Source organism: Mytilus galloprovincialis, chromosome 6 (genome assembly GCF_965363235.1).
Source record: "Mytilus galloprovincialis chromosome 6, xbMytGall1.hap1.1, whole genome shotgun sequence".
NCBI lineage: Eukaryota > Metazoa > Mollusca > Bivalvia > Mytilida > Mytilidae > Mytilus > Mytilus galloprovincialis.
Window position 1 is genome coordinate 7,934,469 of NC_134843.1, and position 18,953 is coordinate 7,953,421.

At 32.9% G+C, this 18,953-nt stretch overlaps 1 protein-coding gene across 1 annotated transcript in view; it reads left to right on the forward strand.

Annotated features, from left to right (window-relative positions):
• The first annotated feature begins 1,548 nt into the window (after positions 1 to 1,548).
• Positions 1,549 to 18,953, forward strand: part of LOC143078842 (uncharacterized) — a 35,806-nt gene continuing 18,401 nt past the window's right edge. The window contains exons 1-2 of the mRNA XM_076253837.1: positions 1,549 to 4,385; positions 18,349 to 18,406. Coding sequence (XP_076109952.1) covers positions 18,385 to 18,406 — 22 coding nt within the window. The 5' untranslated portion in view covers positions 1,549 to 4,385; positions 18,349 to 18,384. The remainder of the gene's footprint in view (positions 4,386 to 18,348; positions 18,407 to 18,953) is intronic.

Below are 18,953 nucleotides of genomic sequence, written 5' to 3' on the forward strand. Positions count from 1 at the left end.
TCATTTTTTCTTTTACTTGTCTGAAACTATATTATTCAAGCTATCATGTCATATTTTATCTTGAAATTCTATGGTGTAGTTTTCTTTTTATCACACAAAATAGGGTTTTCCATGCATAGTCTATACAAAATCTGACATTTTTGCAAAACTTGAAGCGTGAAAAAAAACCCCATGCAGTCACACATACTTTTTATTATATTATAACTTGGGACCCTTTTGAAATGCCCTCCTATTTACCTTATCACCTCTTTTTTTAAATAGATGTTTTGAAGAAGAAGTGTATGTATCTCTATTTAATTTTAACACAAGGTTTACCACAAAAGGAAGGTTGGCTTTGGATTGATTTAGGGGGTTACTATCTTAAATGTTTAGAAAATGTTTCATCATAATAAAGTGTGTATGATTGTATGAATCTCTAAGAAAATGTACCCACAAGGTTCCAAACCTTAAAAGGAAGGTTTGGATTGTTTTTTGGTGGAATTGGCTAAACAGTTAGGAATTAGGGTCAAAACAAAGATTTACTTTTGGAATGTCCCTTATATATACAGTATGTACTAAGAAAGAATGATAAGTCTACTACTGTGAATTTAGATTTTTGTATGCCTCTGCTGTAGCCGAGGGGTCATCAAGCTTTACCCATATCTGTCCGTGGGTCCTAAAGTAGGTTCCCTTTCTCTAACTTTAGTTTGCCTCAACCATATGTTATATACACAACGCTTATTACCACAAATCACAGATCAAGTTTGAATTGGTGTCAATTTTACTGTTCTTGAGTTATGTCCCTTTGTAATGTTGTATGCACAAGGAACATCATCTGTGTCCTACAGACACATTCCCCCTTTAATTTTTTTTATTTTTGCAAAAATTGAAACTGGATAGGTTGCATATAACTAAAAAATACATTTGTAAATGACCACCAAATATTTGCAGTCATAATATAATGTTGTAAGTATCATTGTAGTCGTCAGAAGATATTTCGTTTCCAGACAATATCTCTATTTAATTTTAACTCAAGGTTTATCACAAAAGGAAGGTTGGGATTGATTATGCGGGTTATTGCCCTAAATATTAAGGAATTAGGGACCATAAACAAGTATATTTCTTGTTTCATGACAATAAATTGTGTATGAGTGTATGGATATAAAAATGTAGACCAAATGTTCAAAAATTAAAATAAAGATTTGGATGGATTTTGGGGGATATGTCCGAACCATTTCTGAATCAGGGGCCAAAAAAAACTGAAACTTTGTTAATTTGTATAAATTTCTTATCCCTTGAGCAATTTAAATGGGTTGAGTTTCTTTAATCTGCTGAATCTCACAGCATATTTAGATTTTCAATTGTTGTCCCTGTTTTTGAATTGGTTCACATTGAGGTCCAAAAGGTCTTAAATAAAATTGTGTTTGATTTTTTGTCGAGCCTGCAACTTTTGTTGCAGAAAGCTCGACATAGGGATAGTGATCCGGCGGCGGCGGTGTTAGCTAACTTTTTAAAAACTTTATATTTTAGAAGGTGGAAGAACTTGATGCTTCATACTTTGTATATGGATGCCTCATGTTACGAAGTTTCTGTCAGTCACATGTCAAATGTCCTTGACCTCATTTTCATGGTTCAGTGACCACTTGAAAAAAAAAGTTAAGATTTTTTGTAATGTTGAATTCTCTCTTATTTTAAGTAATAGGATAATTATATTTGATATGTGCGTACCTTGTAAGGTCCTCATGCCCGTCAGACAGTTTTCACTTAACCTAGACCTCATTTCATGGATCAGTGAACAAGGTTAAGTTTTGGTGGTCAAGTCCATATCTCAGATACTATAAGCAATAGGGCAAGTATATTCGGTGTATAGAAGGACTGTAAGGTGTCCATGTCCAACTGGCAGGTGTCATCTGACCTTGACCTTATTTTCATGGTTCAGTGGTTATACATGTAGTTAAGTTTTTGTGTTTTGGTCTCTTTTTCTCATACTTTACACAATAGATCTACTATATTTGTTGTATGGAATGATTGTAAGGTGTACATGTCATCTGACCTTGACCTCATTTTCTTGGTTGAGTGGTCAAAGTTAAGTTTTTGAGTTTTGGTCTTTTTATCTAATACTATATGCTATAAGTCAACTATATTTGGTGTATGGAAATATTATATGATCTGTATGTCAGTTGCGCAGGTTTTATTTGACCTCGACCTCATTTTCACGGTTCATTGCTCAGTGTTAAGTTTTTGTGCTTTGGTCTATTTTTCTTAAACTATAAGTAAGAGGTCAACTATATTTGTTGTATGAAAGCATTGTTAGCTGTACATGTCTGTCTGGCATGTTTCATCTGACCTTGACCTCATTTTCATGGTTCATTGGTCTTTGTTATCTTGGTTAATGTTAAGTTATGTGACAGTTGTTATAAAGCTTTATACTTAAGACTATCAACATAATATCAATGATTAGTAAAGAAGGCGAGACATTTCAGCGTGTGCACTCTTGTTTTAAAAAGCCAGAATTCTTTGGGTTCTCTGATATGCTGACTCTAACCATTTTTTAGATTTTTTATTTTGGTATTGGTTTTCAATTTGGTTTACATCAAGGTACTAATAGTCTTATTATAAGTACTTATAGTTATTAAACTTAGTTTGATTTTTAAAAATAATAGAATTCCCGGGGTTCTTTGATATTATGAATCTAAAAACATGCCTTCAGATTTTTTATTTTTGTCTCGCTTGACAGAGTCAAAAAGTGAGACATAGGTATGCTGTTTCTGGCGACGGCAGCGCCTTCAATAATGTACTAGTTTGTGATTAGGTCTAGTTTATGGTGAACCACTAGTGGTAAGCTTAGTTTTCATGTGTTAGTTTGTGATTATGTCAGTTTATGAATATGAGGAACCACTAGTGGTAAGTTAATGATAATTGGTATGCAGTTGTATAAGCATTGGCATACCTCATTTCCATGGAAATTATTTGCCCCGCCCTCTCAGTCATGGTCCATTGACTTTGAAACTTTTGCTTAAGTTTTTTATGATAAGTTTGTGGTAAGATTGGTTTATGGAGAACCACTAGTGGTAGCTAGGTCAATGATATTTGGTATGCAGTTGTATTAGCATTGGCATATCTCATTTCCATGGAGATTATTTTACCCCGACCCTCAGTTATGGTTTATTGACTTAGAAGTGTTTATGTTTTTTAAAGGAAACTAGTTATGATAAGTCAATGTTATTTGGGATGCAGTTGGATAAGCATTGACACATCTCATTTCCATGGAGATTGTTAAGTCATGTACATGTACCTTCAGTCATGGTTCATTGAATTTGATTTTTTGCAAAACTTGCATGTTATAGTGTTGCTATTTTAATTTCAACATTTGCATTATAGAAATTACAAAAAGCGAGACATATCTCTGTGATAACAGCTAGTTTATTAGGTCTTTAGCATATTTTGTCCATTAATAGATAAATGTAATTCTTGGTGTACTTGGGTGGTAAGTCCCCTTTGTTATGGCCTAATCTAACCATTTATTCAGATTTTGGATAATAGTAAGTATAAGTCCAATTTCAAATTCTCTAGTTTTTTTACCACATTCCTTCTGTGTCAGAATCCAAATTTATGCTGTGTCGATTATTTTTATCAATCAAAATTCAGAGCTTTTTCAAACTTAAACAAGGTGTTTATGCTTGCCCCAACTTTTCAGGGTTTAACCTCTGCTGTCATATAACACTGAGCCTGGCAGAGCATAGCTAGTATTTTACATTAAATCTTATCTAATAAAATGCAACAAAAGTATAAAAAAAAAGATGTGGTATGATTCAGGTTCATTTCAAGTTCTGATGCATATACTTAACTAAAAAGTTAAGATTTTCTGTAATTTAAACTTATTTTCATTTTCAATACTGAACTTTTATTGTATAAAAGATTACTTTTCCATAATAATACTTTGTAATTTTAAAATATTACTTTGTAATTTTCTCTGTGTGGTTATTATAATTAGTAATCTTTGACAGACTGAAACTAGAAAATTAAGATTTTAATTTTGAAAGCATATTTCTTGTGTTATTTCTGGCTATAAACATTATTTAATGAATTATTTCAAATCCAGTCTTTAGTGCTTGAAAAACACACAAATAGGATAATTTCCAATATCAGTCAGACAAGCTTATTAAAAAGCGTATAGTTCACCATTTCAAGCATTTAACAGACAAGGATCGAAATCCTTTCCCGCGGGGTTTTCCACTTTCACTTTCGATTCAACTTGGGATCATTCATGTCATTCAACAATTTCTAACTGTATGATTGTGGACATATTTTGCAATAACAGAGTAATGACAGGAGCTATTCAATCAGTGTGAACATATTTTTATGTACCAAGATTTCATTAACGTCTTTTTCAGTTGAACCTAAAGGTAAATGGCATGTTTTTAAAACAACAAAAACAAGGAAGAAATTTGAAGTGTTTCTATTCTAGGTCTATATCAACCCAAAATAAAAATGGGAAAAATACCATTTCATACAGGAGGCATTGGTTAAACTTAAAAAGCACAGATTCCATATGAAAACCCATTAATGTAAGATGTCACAGAGGCGTAGTAAGGGGAGAACCAGGGGGTCCTTGCCCCCCTATTTTGGGAAAATTTTGGTTGCTTATATATAGGGAAACATTACACTGAATAATCTGTCGTTCAAAAGCTTTTTTTTTTTTGGTTTGTTCTTTTGTGACAAAAGCTTTTGAACGACAGATTATTTGGTCCAGGAAATCACTGAAGCATGACTGGAGCGGGCCCCCTCTTAGGCAGTCGGTGGGCCACCACTTATGAAAATTTCTGGATCCGCCATTGTGTCATTTAGCTTTCTAAGATTCAAAATGACTTGGCCACCCTTAATAAATTTCGTGTTAGCTCACCTGGCCTGAAGGGCCAAGTGAGCTTTTCTCATCACTTGGCATCAGTTGTCAGTCGGCGTCTGTCGTTAACTTTTACAAAAATTTTCTCCTCTGAAACTACTGGGCCAAATTTAACCAAACTTGGCCACAATCATCATTGGGGTATTTAGTTTAAAAAAATATGTCCGATGACCCGGCCAACAAACCAAGATGGCCGCCATGTCTAAAAATAGAACATAGGGGTAAAATGTAGATTTTGGCTTATAACTTTGAAACCAGCATTTAGAGCAAATCTGACATGGGATAAAATTGTTCATCAAGTCAAGATCTATCTACCCTGAAATTTTCAGATGAATCGGACAACCAGTTGTTGGGTTGCTGACCCTGAATTGGTAATTTTAAGGAAATTTTGCCGTTATTGGTTATTATCTTGAATATTATTATAGATAGAGATTAACTGTAATCAGCAATAATGTTCATCAAAGTAAGATCTACAAATAAGTCAACATGACCATTTATGATCAGTTGACCCCTTAAGGCGTTATTGCCCTTTAGTCATTTTTTACCAATTTTTTGTAAATTTTTGCAATCTTCTACAAAAATCTTCTCCTCTGAAACAACTGGCCAAATTTAATCAAACTTAGCCACAATCATTAGTAGGGTATTTAGTTTAAAAAATGTGTGCGGTGACCTGGCCAACCACTAAGATGGCCGCCATGGCTAAAAATAGAACATAGTGGTAAAATGTAGACAAGGGGTTAAATTGTTTATTAAGACAATATCTATCTGCCCTGAAATTTTTAGATGAATTGGAAAACTGGTTGTTAGGTTGCTGCCCCCCTTATTGGTTATTTTTGAAGAAATTTTGCAATTTTTTGTTATTATCTTGAATATTATTATAGATAGAGATAAACTGTAATCAGCAATAATGTTCAGCAAAGTAAGATTTACAAATAAATCAACATGACCAAAATGGTCAGTTGAACCCTTAAGGAGTTATTCAATGCCCTTTTTAAGTAAATTTATGAAAATTTAGAATAATACTGATGTAAGAGTTTATGTTATTAATCAATATCAGTTTATAATGTAATGGTATACACTGAGGGTATACATAGAATTGGCTTATGACTTGTTGTTACATGCATCTTTATTTCATTTATATGTTGTTTTAATATTATAATTGTCTGTATTTGGATCATGCCTCTATTGTGCTCTTTCCAATAAAATATTGGATTGAATATAGTCAATTTTTAACAATTTTGATTAATTTGGTAAATTTTTGTAAACTTTTACAAAATATTTTTCTCTGTAACGAAACGGCCAAGTTTATTATAGATAAAGATAATTGTAAGTAGCAAGAATGTTCAGTAAAGTAACATCTAATAACACATAACCATCTGACACCAAAACACAATTTTGTCATGAATTATTGTATACATCTGTGTAATTTGGTTAATATGCACATATACCAAGGTGAGCGACACACTAGTTGTCTTCTTATAATCATGCTATGTAAGGTGGTATTGGGTCAATTTGCCTAAATAACAATGTTTGCTCTGTTCCGTTTGCCCGACCAGTAATGTTCACCCTTGGTTAATGAATTTGGCCTATACTTTCATTAAAACAAAATAATATAAAGTATTGATTAAAGTTTTTAAAACTTACTCAGATATTTATTACATAAATATATTACAGAAAATATATTTCTGAAAAGTCAAATTAAAAAAACATGGAAATGTTTTGCAAGCACTCAGACTACAGTTAATTCTTGGAAAATGTAATGATAAAAGTTGGACAATGTAAAATTAAATGCTTGATTGGTAGGTTGGGTTAGTAATTAACTGATAAGTAACAATACTATGTGTGCCCTAACTGTATATTTCTACATATGGTTAAGTCATGTTTTTATGCCCCACCTACGATGGGCATTATGTTTTTCTGGTCTGTGGCTCCGTTCGTCCGTCCGTCCGTCCGTCCAGGTAGTTTTTGATGAAGCTGAAGTCCAATCAACTTGAATCTTAGTACACTTGTTGCTTATAAGATGATCTTTCTAATTTTTAAGCCAAATTAGACTTTTGACCCCAATTTCACGGTCCACTGAACATAGAAAATGAAAGTGGGAGTTTCAGGTTAAAGTTTTTGGTCACGGTAGTTTTTGATGAAGCTGAAGTCCAATCAACTTGAAACTTAGTACACTTGTTGCTTATGATATGATCTTTCTAATTTTAATGCCAAATTAGATAATTACCCAATTTCACGGTCCATGGAACATGGAAAAGGATAGTGTGAGTGGGGCATCCGTGTACTTTGGACACATTCTTCTTGATATGTGCATCATAATGCATTTCAGTGTGTGCTGGAAATAGTAATATAATAGTATTACCTATCTGTATGTTATATATTAGAATACAACTTGAAAACTTTAATGATACAAAATTGCATACAGATTATATCTTTTATTTACAATGGTTTACTGCTAGTCCAACACATTATTGGAATTTCAATAATTGAGTTTATAATAGGTGTAAATGCCTGCCACAATGCAGATGAAAATTGTTGATAAGGCAACAGCCATTTTGTCAGCTTTGTTAAAATAGCCTATTGAGTCCTATTTTGCCAACTCAGGCAAAAAAGCGATTTAAACAAAGTTTTGATATTTTGCCGTCTTAATTCAGGTTTTCAGTATTAAGAAAAGAAAATAATATATACATGATATAGAAAACATAAACTTTAATGAGAAACTTTTAAACATATGTCTTCTTTTAAAAAATGTTTACATAGGCAAAGCATGCATATTAAAACTGATATTCTTATAATCAAAAAATCCCTTTAATTTTTTTTTTAATTTACTTTCGAAATATCAGAAATTGAATGAACAAAATATTGTAAGTACATCCTTAAGTTAGAATGTTGATGTCTTCCTGAAAATTTTATAAATTGTCTTTGGTGGATTAGTAGGGAAATTTAAGATAAGTTATTTTGTAAATAAATTAGTCAGCATGGAATGAGTGAAAACAATGATGTTTGAATTGTAAGACATGTAACAGATTTTTTTTCTTCGAAGCTTGACTTTTTTATCTAAAATTTGTTTTATTTAGTAAATGATAGTATAGAAAAGTAGAGTGAACTGCTGCATGATTGTGTTCTTTTAGAAGTTTGTTTATGTATATAGAATATATTTCAAATCAGTGCTCTTTCGAATAAAAGAGAGAGGACATAATTGTTGTGTGATAAGAATGACTTAGTTCGAGTTGGATCTTGTTATGACTAAATGGTTGTTTTGGAATTATTATATAGTATGAAAATAAAAAAACAAACAGATAACTTTATTTTCAGTTGATTAAAGACTAATTTTCACAAAACAAGTCTATTGTGGTCAGTGCAAATACATGTGGATCTTTTTGTGCATAAGCAATAACATTCCAAAAGAAAAATTTCCACAGAATGCCATGGTTATCCCATAAAAGTATAATCATTTTGAGATCCAAAATAATTTGACGAGGAATGAAAACTAAATTAAAGTGATGTAAAATTTCCAGCAGGAAGCATTAACATACAAAGATATAATTACATAAAGTTACAATTTCTGGTCTATAATCTTTTCCTGAATGAAAGATTGCATCGATTACTCAGTTTAATCTTTTTTATTTTTTTTTTAATTTGGACATTTATGGAGCTTTTTAACTAAGCAAAACTAATTGCATTTTTACAAGACAGGCATAATAAATACATCAACAGTAAGTAAAACTTCAGTAATAGTCTTAAGAAAAGTATGACTTTGTACAATGCAAAAATAACAGGGCCTTAAGTGTAAAAACAGGAACATGTTCATTATTTTAATTACAATGATGCATTTAACTATCAGCTGACTACTCGTGTTACTAACTTAGAAAATAAAAAATACAGAAGAATTTTTTAGCTCATGTGGCCCACAGGGCCACGTGAGCTTATGCCATCACTTGGCGTCCGTCGTCGTAAACTATTTCAAGAATCTTCTCCTCTGAAACTACTAGGCCAAATACTTCCAAACTTTAACTGAATGTTCCTTAGGGTATCTAGTTTATAAATTGTATCCGAAGTTTTGATCTATCAACAAACATGGTCGCCATTGCTAAAAATAGAACATAGGGGTCAAAATGCAGTTTTTGGCTTATATCTCAAAAACGAAAGCATTTAGAGTAAATCTGACAGTGGTAAAAATGTTCATTAGGTCAAGATCTATCAGCCCTGAAATTTTCAGATGAATCAAACAACCCATTGTTGGGTTGCTGCCACTTAATTGGTAATTTTAAGGAAATTTTGCAGTTTTTGGTCATTATCTTGAATATTATTATAGATAAAGATAAACTGTAAACAGCAAAAATGATCAGCAAAGTAAGATCTACAAATAAATTAATTATGACCAAAATTGTCAATTGACCCCTTAAGGGGTTATTGTCCTTTAATGACAATTTTTCACAATTTGTTCATCATATTTGCTAACTTTAAAAAATCTTCTCCTCTAAAACTACTCAACCAAATTCAACCAAACTTCATTTGAATGATCAGTAGGGTGTATAAAATAAAGTTTGTGTTTTATTTTCTATTTCGTCAAAAAACATGGCCATCATGGCTAAAAATAGAACACAGGGTAAAATGCAGTTTTTGGCTTATATCTCAAAAACTCCAGCATTTAGAGCAAATAAGACAAGAAGTAAAAGTATTTATTCGGTCAAGGTCTACCTGTCCTGAAATTTTCAGCCGAATTGGGTAACTGGTTTTTCAGGTATAATGCCCCTGAATTGATGATTTTAAAGAAATTTTGCAGTGTTTGGTTATTATCTTGAATATTATTATAGATACCTATAAACTGTTAATAGCAAAAATGTTAAGCAAAGTAAGATCTACAAATAAGTCAATTTGACCAAAATTGTCAATTGACCCCTTAAGGAGTTATTGCCCTTTAAAGACTTTTTTCACAATTTGTTCATCATGTTGACTGACTTTAAAAAATCTTCTCCTTTGAAACTGCTGTATCAATCTGATTTAAATCTTAGTTTGTTATTTGTTTCTATAATTTTTCATGAGTATATATTGTTGTTTAAAACACTTTTTATAACTGCTTATGTACTAAGCACTTTCAACTGTATTTTTGATTCAATTTATATGTTGATGTGTAGAGAATATTGTAAGCAATATATATTGCACTGTTTAGTGTTATAAAATCTAACAAAGGACATTTACTATAATGGTTGACTAGTATGCATGAACCATGGACTAATTCAACAGTTGAGTGAGATGTAAAGGCTATGCTGTGTTAAATATTTAATCACTATCTAAATTCAGAGCTGTATCAAGCTTGAATTTAATGTACTAATAGTATATATGCCATAATGGGATTTGGGGGTATCCTTAGTCAGTTCACTCACAGTTTTATACAATACTCTCTTAATGCATAAAAATTTCCACACTCATCTGTGTCCACTCTTGTTGAACATACTTTATAAAGATGTAGTTATTGTTTTTTGTTTCCACACACTTACTTACAATATGCAAAGACAGATAACTCTAATCATTATTATACCCCAAAAAACAAAGTTTTGGGGAGGTGGAGGGTATATAGGAATAACTTTAAATGTTCTGTCAATTTAATATAGCTATATGTAAATGTATGTGTATTCCTTTTATTTAAAGTCATAAATAGTGGTGACACATTCATTCTGTGTTAAATAGTTAATCACAATCCAAATTCAGAGATGTATAAAGCTTGAATGTAGTGTAGTAAATATGCCATAATGAAATGGGGGGTATCATTAGTGAGATGACTCACAGTTTTATTCAAAACTCTCGTAATGCATAGTACTATCCACACTCATCTGTTTGTATAGTGAATCATCAGATTGACCTAGACTGTATCTTAATCAAGTGTAGGGCGAACTCATGCCCATTTCTTTCCAGAGGTTCCTAAGAGGCTTTAAAAGGTATTTCCAGGATAGTACATGGCCTTTGTTACTCTGTTTAATTTACAACAAACATTAATTTATTAATTTAGTTTATAAGGCATTGTTTACCAGGTGAGCGATTCAGGCTCTTGACAGCCTCTTGTTTTATTAACATGATAAAGAAAAAAAATAAGGCATTAAAAATTAAAATAGAGAAAAATTTGTTGCATTAATATAGAGAATGGAGATCATTGAGCCATAAACACAAAGAATAGAGAAATGGGGCCCAAAATAATATACAGAAATGGGGTTTAAAGTCAATATTTAGCTCACCTTGCCCAAAGGGCCAAGTGAGCTTTTCCCATCACTTTGCGTCCGGCGTCCGTCGTCGTCCGGCGTCGTTATCTTTTACAAAAATCTTCTCCTGTGAAACTACTGGGCCAAATTAAACCAAACTTGGCCACAATCATCATTGGGGTATCTAGTTTAAAAAATGTGTGGCGTGACCCGGCCAACCAACCAAGATGGCCGCCATGGCTAAAAATAGAACATAGGGGTAAAATGCAGTTTTTGGCTTATAACTCAATAATCAAAGCATTTAGAGCAAATCTAACAGAGGATCAAATTGTTTATTAGGTCAAGATCAATCTGCCCTGCAATTTTCAGATGAATCGGACAACCTGTTGTTGGGTTGCTGCCCCTGAATTGGTAATTTTAGGGAATTTTTGCTGTTTTTGGTTATTATCTTGAATATTATTATAGATAGAGATAAACTGTACACAGCAATAATGTTCAGCAAAGTCAGATTTACAAATAAGTCAACGTGACCAAAATGGTCAGTTGACCCCTTTAGGAGTTATTGCCCTTTATAGTCAATTTTTAACCATTTTTCGTAAATCTTAGTAATCTTTTACAAAAATCTTCTCCTCTGAAACTACTGGGCCAAATTAAACCAAACTTGGCCACAATCATCATTGGGGTATCTAGTTTAAAAAATGTGTGACGTGACCCAGCCAACCAACCAAGATGGCCGCCACAGCTAAAAATAGAACATAGGGGTAAAATGCAGTTTTTGGCTTATAACTTAAAAACCAAAGCATTTAGAGCAAATCTAACAGAGGATCAAATTGCTTATCAGGTCAAGATCTATCTGCCCTGAAATTTTCAGATGAATCAGACAACCCGTTGTTGGGTTATTGCCCCTGAATTGGTAATTTTAGGGAAATTTTGCTGTTTTTGGTTATTATCTTGAATATTATTATAGATAGAGATAAACTGTAAACAGCAATAATGTTTAGCAAAGTAAGATTTACAAATAAGTCAACATGATCAAAACAGTCAGTTGACCCCTTTAGGAGTTATTGCCCTTTATAGTCAATTTTTAACCATTTTTTGTAAATCTTAGTTATCTTTTACAAAAATGTTCTCCTCTGAAACTACTGGGCCAAATTAAACCAAACTTGGCCACAATCATCATTGGGATATCTAGTTTAAAAAAAGGGTGGCGTGACCCGTCCAACCAACCAAGATGGCCGCCACAGCTAAAAATAGAACATAGGGGTAAAATGCAGTTTTTGGCTTATAACTCAAAAACCAAAGCATTTAGAGCAAATCTGACAGTGTCAAATTGCTTATCAGGTCAAGATCTATCTGCCCTGAAATTTTCAGATGAATCGGACAACCCGTTGTTGGGTTGCTGCCCCTGAGATGGTAATTTTAAGGAAATTTTGCTGTTTTTGGTTATGATCTTGAATATTATTATAGAGATAAACTGTAAACAGCAATAATGTTCAGCAAAGTAAGATTTACAAATAAGTCAACATGACCAAAATGGTCAGTTGACCTCTTTAGGAGTTATTGCCCTTTAAAGTCGATTTTTAACCATTTTTCGTAAATCTTAGTTATCTTTTACAAAAATCTTCTCCTCTGAAACTATTGGGCCAAATTAAACCAAACTTGGCCACAATCATCATTGGGATATCTAGTTTAAAAAATGTGTAGCGTGACCCGGCCAACCAACCAAGATGGCCGCCACAGCTAAAAATAGAACATAGGGGTAAAATTCAGTTTTTGGCTTATAACTCAAAAACCAAAGCATTTAGAGCAAATCTGACAGATGTGAAATTGATTATCAGGTCAAGATCTATCTGCCCTGAAATTTTCAGATGAATTGGACAACCTGTTGTTGGGTTGCTGCCCCTGAATTGGCAATTTTAAGGAAATTTTGCTGTTTTTGGTTATTATCTTGAATATTATTATAGATAGAGATAAACTGTAAACAGCAATAATGTTCAGCAAAGTAAGATTTACAAATAAGCCAACATGACCGAAATCGTCAGTTGACCCCTTTAGGAGTTATTGGCCTTTATAGTCAATTTTTAACCATTTTTCGTAAATCTTAGTAATCTTTTACAAAAATCTTCTCCTCTGAAACTACTGGGCCAAATTAAACCAAACTTGGCCACAATCATCATTGGGATATCTAGTTTAAAAAATGTGTAGCGTGACCCGGCCAACCAACCAAGATGGCCGCCACAGCTAAAAATAGAACATAGGGGTAAAATTCAGTTTTTGGCTTATAACTCAAAAACCAAAGCATTTAGAGCAAATCTGACGATGTGAAATTGATTATCAGGTCAAGATCTATCTGCCCTGAAATTTTCAGATGAATTGGACAACCTGTTGTTGGGTTGCTGCCCCTGAATTGGCAATTTTAAGGAAATTTTGCTGTTTTTGGTTATTATCTTGAATATTATTATAGATAGAGATAAACTGTAAACAGCAATAATGTTCAGCAAAGTAAGATTTACAAATAAGTCAACATGACCGAAATGGTCAGTTGACCCCTTTAGGAGTTATTGGCCTTTATAGTCAATTTTTAACCATTTTTCGTAAATCTTAGTAATCTTTTACAAAAATCTTCTCCTCTGAAACTACTGGGCCAAATTAAACCAAACTTGGCCACAATCATTATTGGGATATGTAGTTTAAAAAATGTGTGGTGTGACCCGGCCAACCAACCAAGATGGCCGCCACGGCTAAAAATAGAACATAGGGGTAAAATTCAGTTTTTGGCATATAACTCAAAAACCAAAGCATTTAAAGTAAATCTGACATGAAAAGTTAAATTGTTTATCAGGTCAAGATCTATCTGCCCTGAAATTTTCAGATGAATCGGACAACCCGTTGTTGGGTTGCTGCCCCTGAATTGGTAATTTTAAGGAAATTTTGCTGTTTTTGGTTATTATCTTGAATATTATTATAGATAGAGATAAACTGTAAACAGCAATAATGTTCAGCAAAGTAAGATTTACAAATAAGTCAACATGACCAAAATGGTCAGTTGACCCCTTTAGAAGTTATTGGCCTTTATAGTCAATTTTAAACCATTTTTCGTAAATCTTAGTAATCTTTTACAAAAATCTTCTCCTCTGAAACTACTGGGCCAAATTAAACCAAACTTGGCCACAATCATTATTGGGATATGTAGTTTAAAAAATGTGTGGTGTGACCCGGCCAACCAACCAAGATGGCCGCCACGGCTAAAAATAGAACATAGGGGTAAAATTCAGTTTTTGGCATATAACTCAAAAACCAAAGCATTTAGAGCAAATCTAACAGAGGATCAAATTGCTTATCAGGTCAAGATCTATCTGCCCTGAAATTTTCAGATGAATCGGACAACCCGTTGTTGGGTTATTGCCCCTGAATTGGTAATTTTAGGGAAATTTTGCTGTTTTTGGTTATTATCTTGAATATTATTATAGATAGAGATAAACTGTAAACAGCAATAATGTTTAGCAAAGTAAGATTTACAAATAAGTCAACATGACCAAAACGGTCAGTTGACCCCTTTAGGAGTTATTGCCCTTTATAGTCAATTTTTAACCATTTTTTGTAAATCTTAGTTATCTTTTACAAAAATGTTCTCCTCTGAAACTACTGGGCCAAATTAAACCAAACTTGGCCACAATCATCATTGGGATATCTAGTTTAAAAAAAGGGTGGCGTGACCCGTCCAACCAACCAAGATGGCCGCCACAGCTAAAAATAGAACATAGGGGTAAAATGCAGTTTTTGGCTTATAACTCAAAAACCAAAGCATTTAGAGCAAATCTGACAGTGTCAAATTGCTTATCAGGTCAAGATCTATCTGCCCTGAAATTTTCAGATGAATCGGACAACCCGTTGTTGGGTTGCTGCCCCTGAGATGGTAATTTTAAGGAAATTTTGCTGTTTTTGGTTATGATCTTGAATATTATTATAGATAGAGATAAACTGTAAACAGCAATAATGTTCAGCAAAGTAAGATTTACAAATAAGTCAACATGACCAAAATGGTCAGTTGACCCCTTTAGGAGTTATTGCCCTTTATAGTCAATTTTTAACCATTTTTCGTAAATCTTAGTTATCTTTTACAAAAATCTTCTCCTCTGAAACTACTGGGCCAAATTAAACCAAACTTGGCCACAATCATCATTGGGATATCTAGTTTAAAAAATGTGTAGCGTGACCCGGCCAACCGACCAAGATGGCCGCCACAGCTAAAAATAGAACATAGGGGTAAAATTCAGTTTTTGGCTTATAACTCAAAAACCAAAGCATTTAGAGCAAATCTGACAGATGTGAAATTGATTATCAGGTCAAGATCTATCTGCCCTGAAATTTTCAGATGAATTGGACAACCTGTTGTTGGGTTGCTGCCCCTGAATTGGCAATTTTAAGGAAATTTTGCTGTTTTTGGTTATTATCTTGAATATTATTATAGATAGAGATAAACTGTAAACAGCAATAATGTTCAGCAAAGTAAGATTTACAAATAAGCCAACATGACCGAAATCGTCAGTTGACCCCTTTAGGAGTTATTGGCCTTTATAGTCAATTTTTAACCATTTTTCGTAAATCTTAGTAATCTTTTACAAAAATGTTCTCCTCTGAAACTACTGGGCCAAATTAAACCAAACTTGGCCACAATCATTATTGGGATATATAGTTTAAAAAATGTGTAGCGTGACCCGGCCAACCAACCAAGATGGCCGCCACAGCTAAAAATAGAACATAGGGGTAAAATTCAGTTTTTGGCATATAACTCAAAAACCAAAGCATTTAAAGTAAATCTGACATGAAAAGTAAAATTGTTTATCAGGTCAAGATCTATCTGCCCTGAAATTTTCAGATGAATCGGACAACCCGTTGTTGGGTTGCTGCCCCTGAATTGGTAATTTTAAGGAAATTTTGCTGTTTTTGGTTATTATCTTGAATATTATTATAGATAGAGATAAACTGTAAACAGCAATAATGTTCAGCAAAGTAAGATTTACAAATAAGTCAACATGACCAAAATGGTCAGTTGACCCCTTTAGAAGTTATTGCCCTTTATAGTCAATTTTTAACCATTTTTCGTAAATCTTAGTTATCTTTTACAAAAATCTTCTCCTCTGAAACTACTGGGCCAAGTTCATTATAGATAGAGATAATTGTAAGCAGCAATAATGTTCAGTAAAGTAAGATGTACAAACACATCACCATCACCAAAACACAATTTTGTCATGAATCCATCTGCGTCCTTTGTTTAATATTCACATAGACCAAGGTGAGCAACACAGGCTCTTTAGAGCCTCTAGTTTGTTGTAAATATAATTTTAGAGTTAGTGCAGAATGGTTCCAAATGACAATTTCTGTCATTTGAAATCTTTTGTTATTCAAGTGTTTAATTGGACAGATTCACAAGGATGAGGTATAAAAGAGGAGCAAAAGATACCAGAGGGATGCTCGAATTCATAAATTAAAAATAAACTGACAATGCCATGGCTAATAAAGAAAAAGACAAACAGACAAACAATTGTACAGAAAACACAACATAGAAAAATAAAGACTTAGCAACATGAACCCCACTAAAAACTGGGGTTGATCTTAGGTGCTTTGGAAGGGTAAGCAGATCCTGCTCCACATGTTGCAGGGGCAGATCCAGCCTTTTTAAAAAGGGGGGTTCCCAACCCAGGACGAGGGGGTGGAGGTTCCACCTATATGTCCCCATTCAAATGCATTGATCGGCCAAAAAAAGGGGGGTTTTCAACCCCAAGACCCCCCCTGTGTTGCACCTGCTTGTTGCCTATGTTAGTTCAAACCTGGTATTAAGTCTAATTTGGTAGGTCACTTTTGTGGAAAGGGAACAGGATTGTAGTTAAGACACAAGGAACATATCTGCTTTCATGTGTGAAACAAATATTCCATACGTCAACCAACCCGTGATGGCATTCGTAAAATTTACGAAGGGATGATTTTAACTTCACCATTTGGAACCCTTGGTTTGATAGTTTACTATGAGCATCAACCCTCTACCATGGAAATCAGGATCTATAGGAAATACAAGGCCAGGAATATCTAATCAATTGGGAGATATATACTGCTTATGCAGATGCTGCTGGAATGTTGCTACATAGAAATGGAAAGTTCGCAATTGGGAAGCTAAAATCATCTCTACTTGTAATGCTCTGTTTTCAACTGACCCTCATGGTTAATATCTAGACATAGTCAAGGTATGAGGCGGACTGAACTGTATCTGTTGTATTCTTTAATATCTCTAGTGCGATAAGATAGAAACCCTTGCTCTGTTTGTTTTTGAATGTGGTTTTTGAAATTCCTTTTTGGAATTTTTAAGGACTTTTTTAGCGTCTCGATGCAGTGTAATCTGTTTAAAACAAATGAGAAGAATATCTATCTGTGTTGTATAAGTACAGTCTCCCTGATGCCTCTGGTTTTAATTGCTGTGTTATATCTTATATATTTTCTTTGAAATTGTCTACATGTATTTACAGAAATCAACAGTAGTGCAGAGTACTTTTCTGGATTGTTAACCTCTGGAAGGAGTATCAATTACTAAAAATATAGATATATATATATATACATTGCTGTCAGCTAAATAATCTATATGTGGTTTGCTGTTCATTATTGAAGGTCATGCAATGTCATGTAGTAGTCCTCTGTAAAAGATGCATCCACTTGTTTGGCCATTGTGTTCTAGCTGTCAATATATTAACAAGAAAAGTTTCAATACTTTAAAATTTAAAATTGCTAATGCAAAGTAAAAATTAGAAGCAGTCAACTTGAAGTTCTGATTTGTTGTATATAATCTCAAATTATTTTAACTACATGTATTTTTGTCAAACGGTTTTTTCGTAGATTTTTTTTAGTGAAATAAGAAAATGAATAAAAAATCCAGTAACTATTACTATATCAGTACTATCCTATAGAAATTCCACAAATAAAAATTAAGTCAATTTGATCAGAATAGGTCAAATAAACAAGAAGACTTTGATAAGAAATTGAGACCAGTGTATTTCAGTTTCTGAATTTAAATCTTACAGTAACAGGAAGCTTTAACATTTGATCATACATACTGTAATGTAAGACAAAGGTCAACAGTTCTGACCATATATGTACTAATACTAATAGTTGACGGTTTGGCCTCACTCACTCTGGTGAGTCAGGTTGCAACCTTCAAACTTAAAAACATGAAAACAGATATATTGAAGTACTGTACAATTTATTATTTTTCCATTATAGATGTTAAACTAAAGAGTCAAATACAAATGGTGTGATATGGGAGAAAAAAAGAATCAAGGTAAATTTTAATCAAAGGTTAATACATTTTATCATTTCCAATTCAACGTAGTTGAAAACATGTTAAAAGAACAACATTAAAAATCTGTTGCTCAGATATGAATATAGATTGAAAAAGTATATATACAACTGTAAGCATTCAGATGTGCATTTATAATGTCCATTTGACAATAGGTCATAACTTCTGTTAAATTTTTAGCCATGATCGACCTCTGTCCTTCAGGTCAAAAACTTGTCCTGATAAATGGGATAATAACTAATAGGTATTTCACATAAAATTTTCCTGTCTTTATCTTATCAGTTGATATTGTGCCATTGATTATTATATCTGTTGAAAATTTTTATGCAATTTAAGTAACATGTGTTTTTTAGTTCTATCAATTGTTTTCTTCAAATTGGTTAAAAAAAAGTTAAAAAAAAATGTTTAACTTTTATTGATGAACAAATAAATTTATATATTTACAAATTATATATATCTAATTTTGGGGAATTTAATGCATAAAACTGTTCATCAAATTTCCCTCCTCTTTATTAAAGTGAATAAAAAA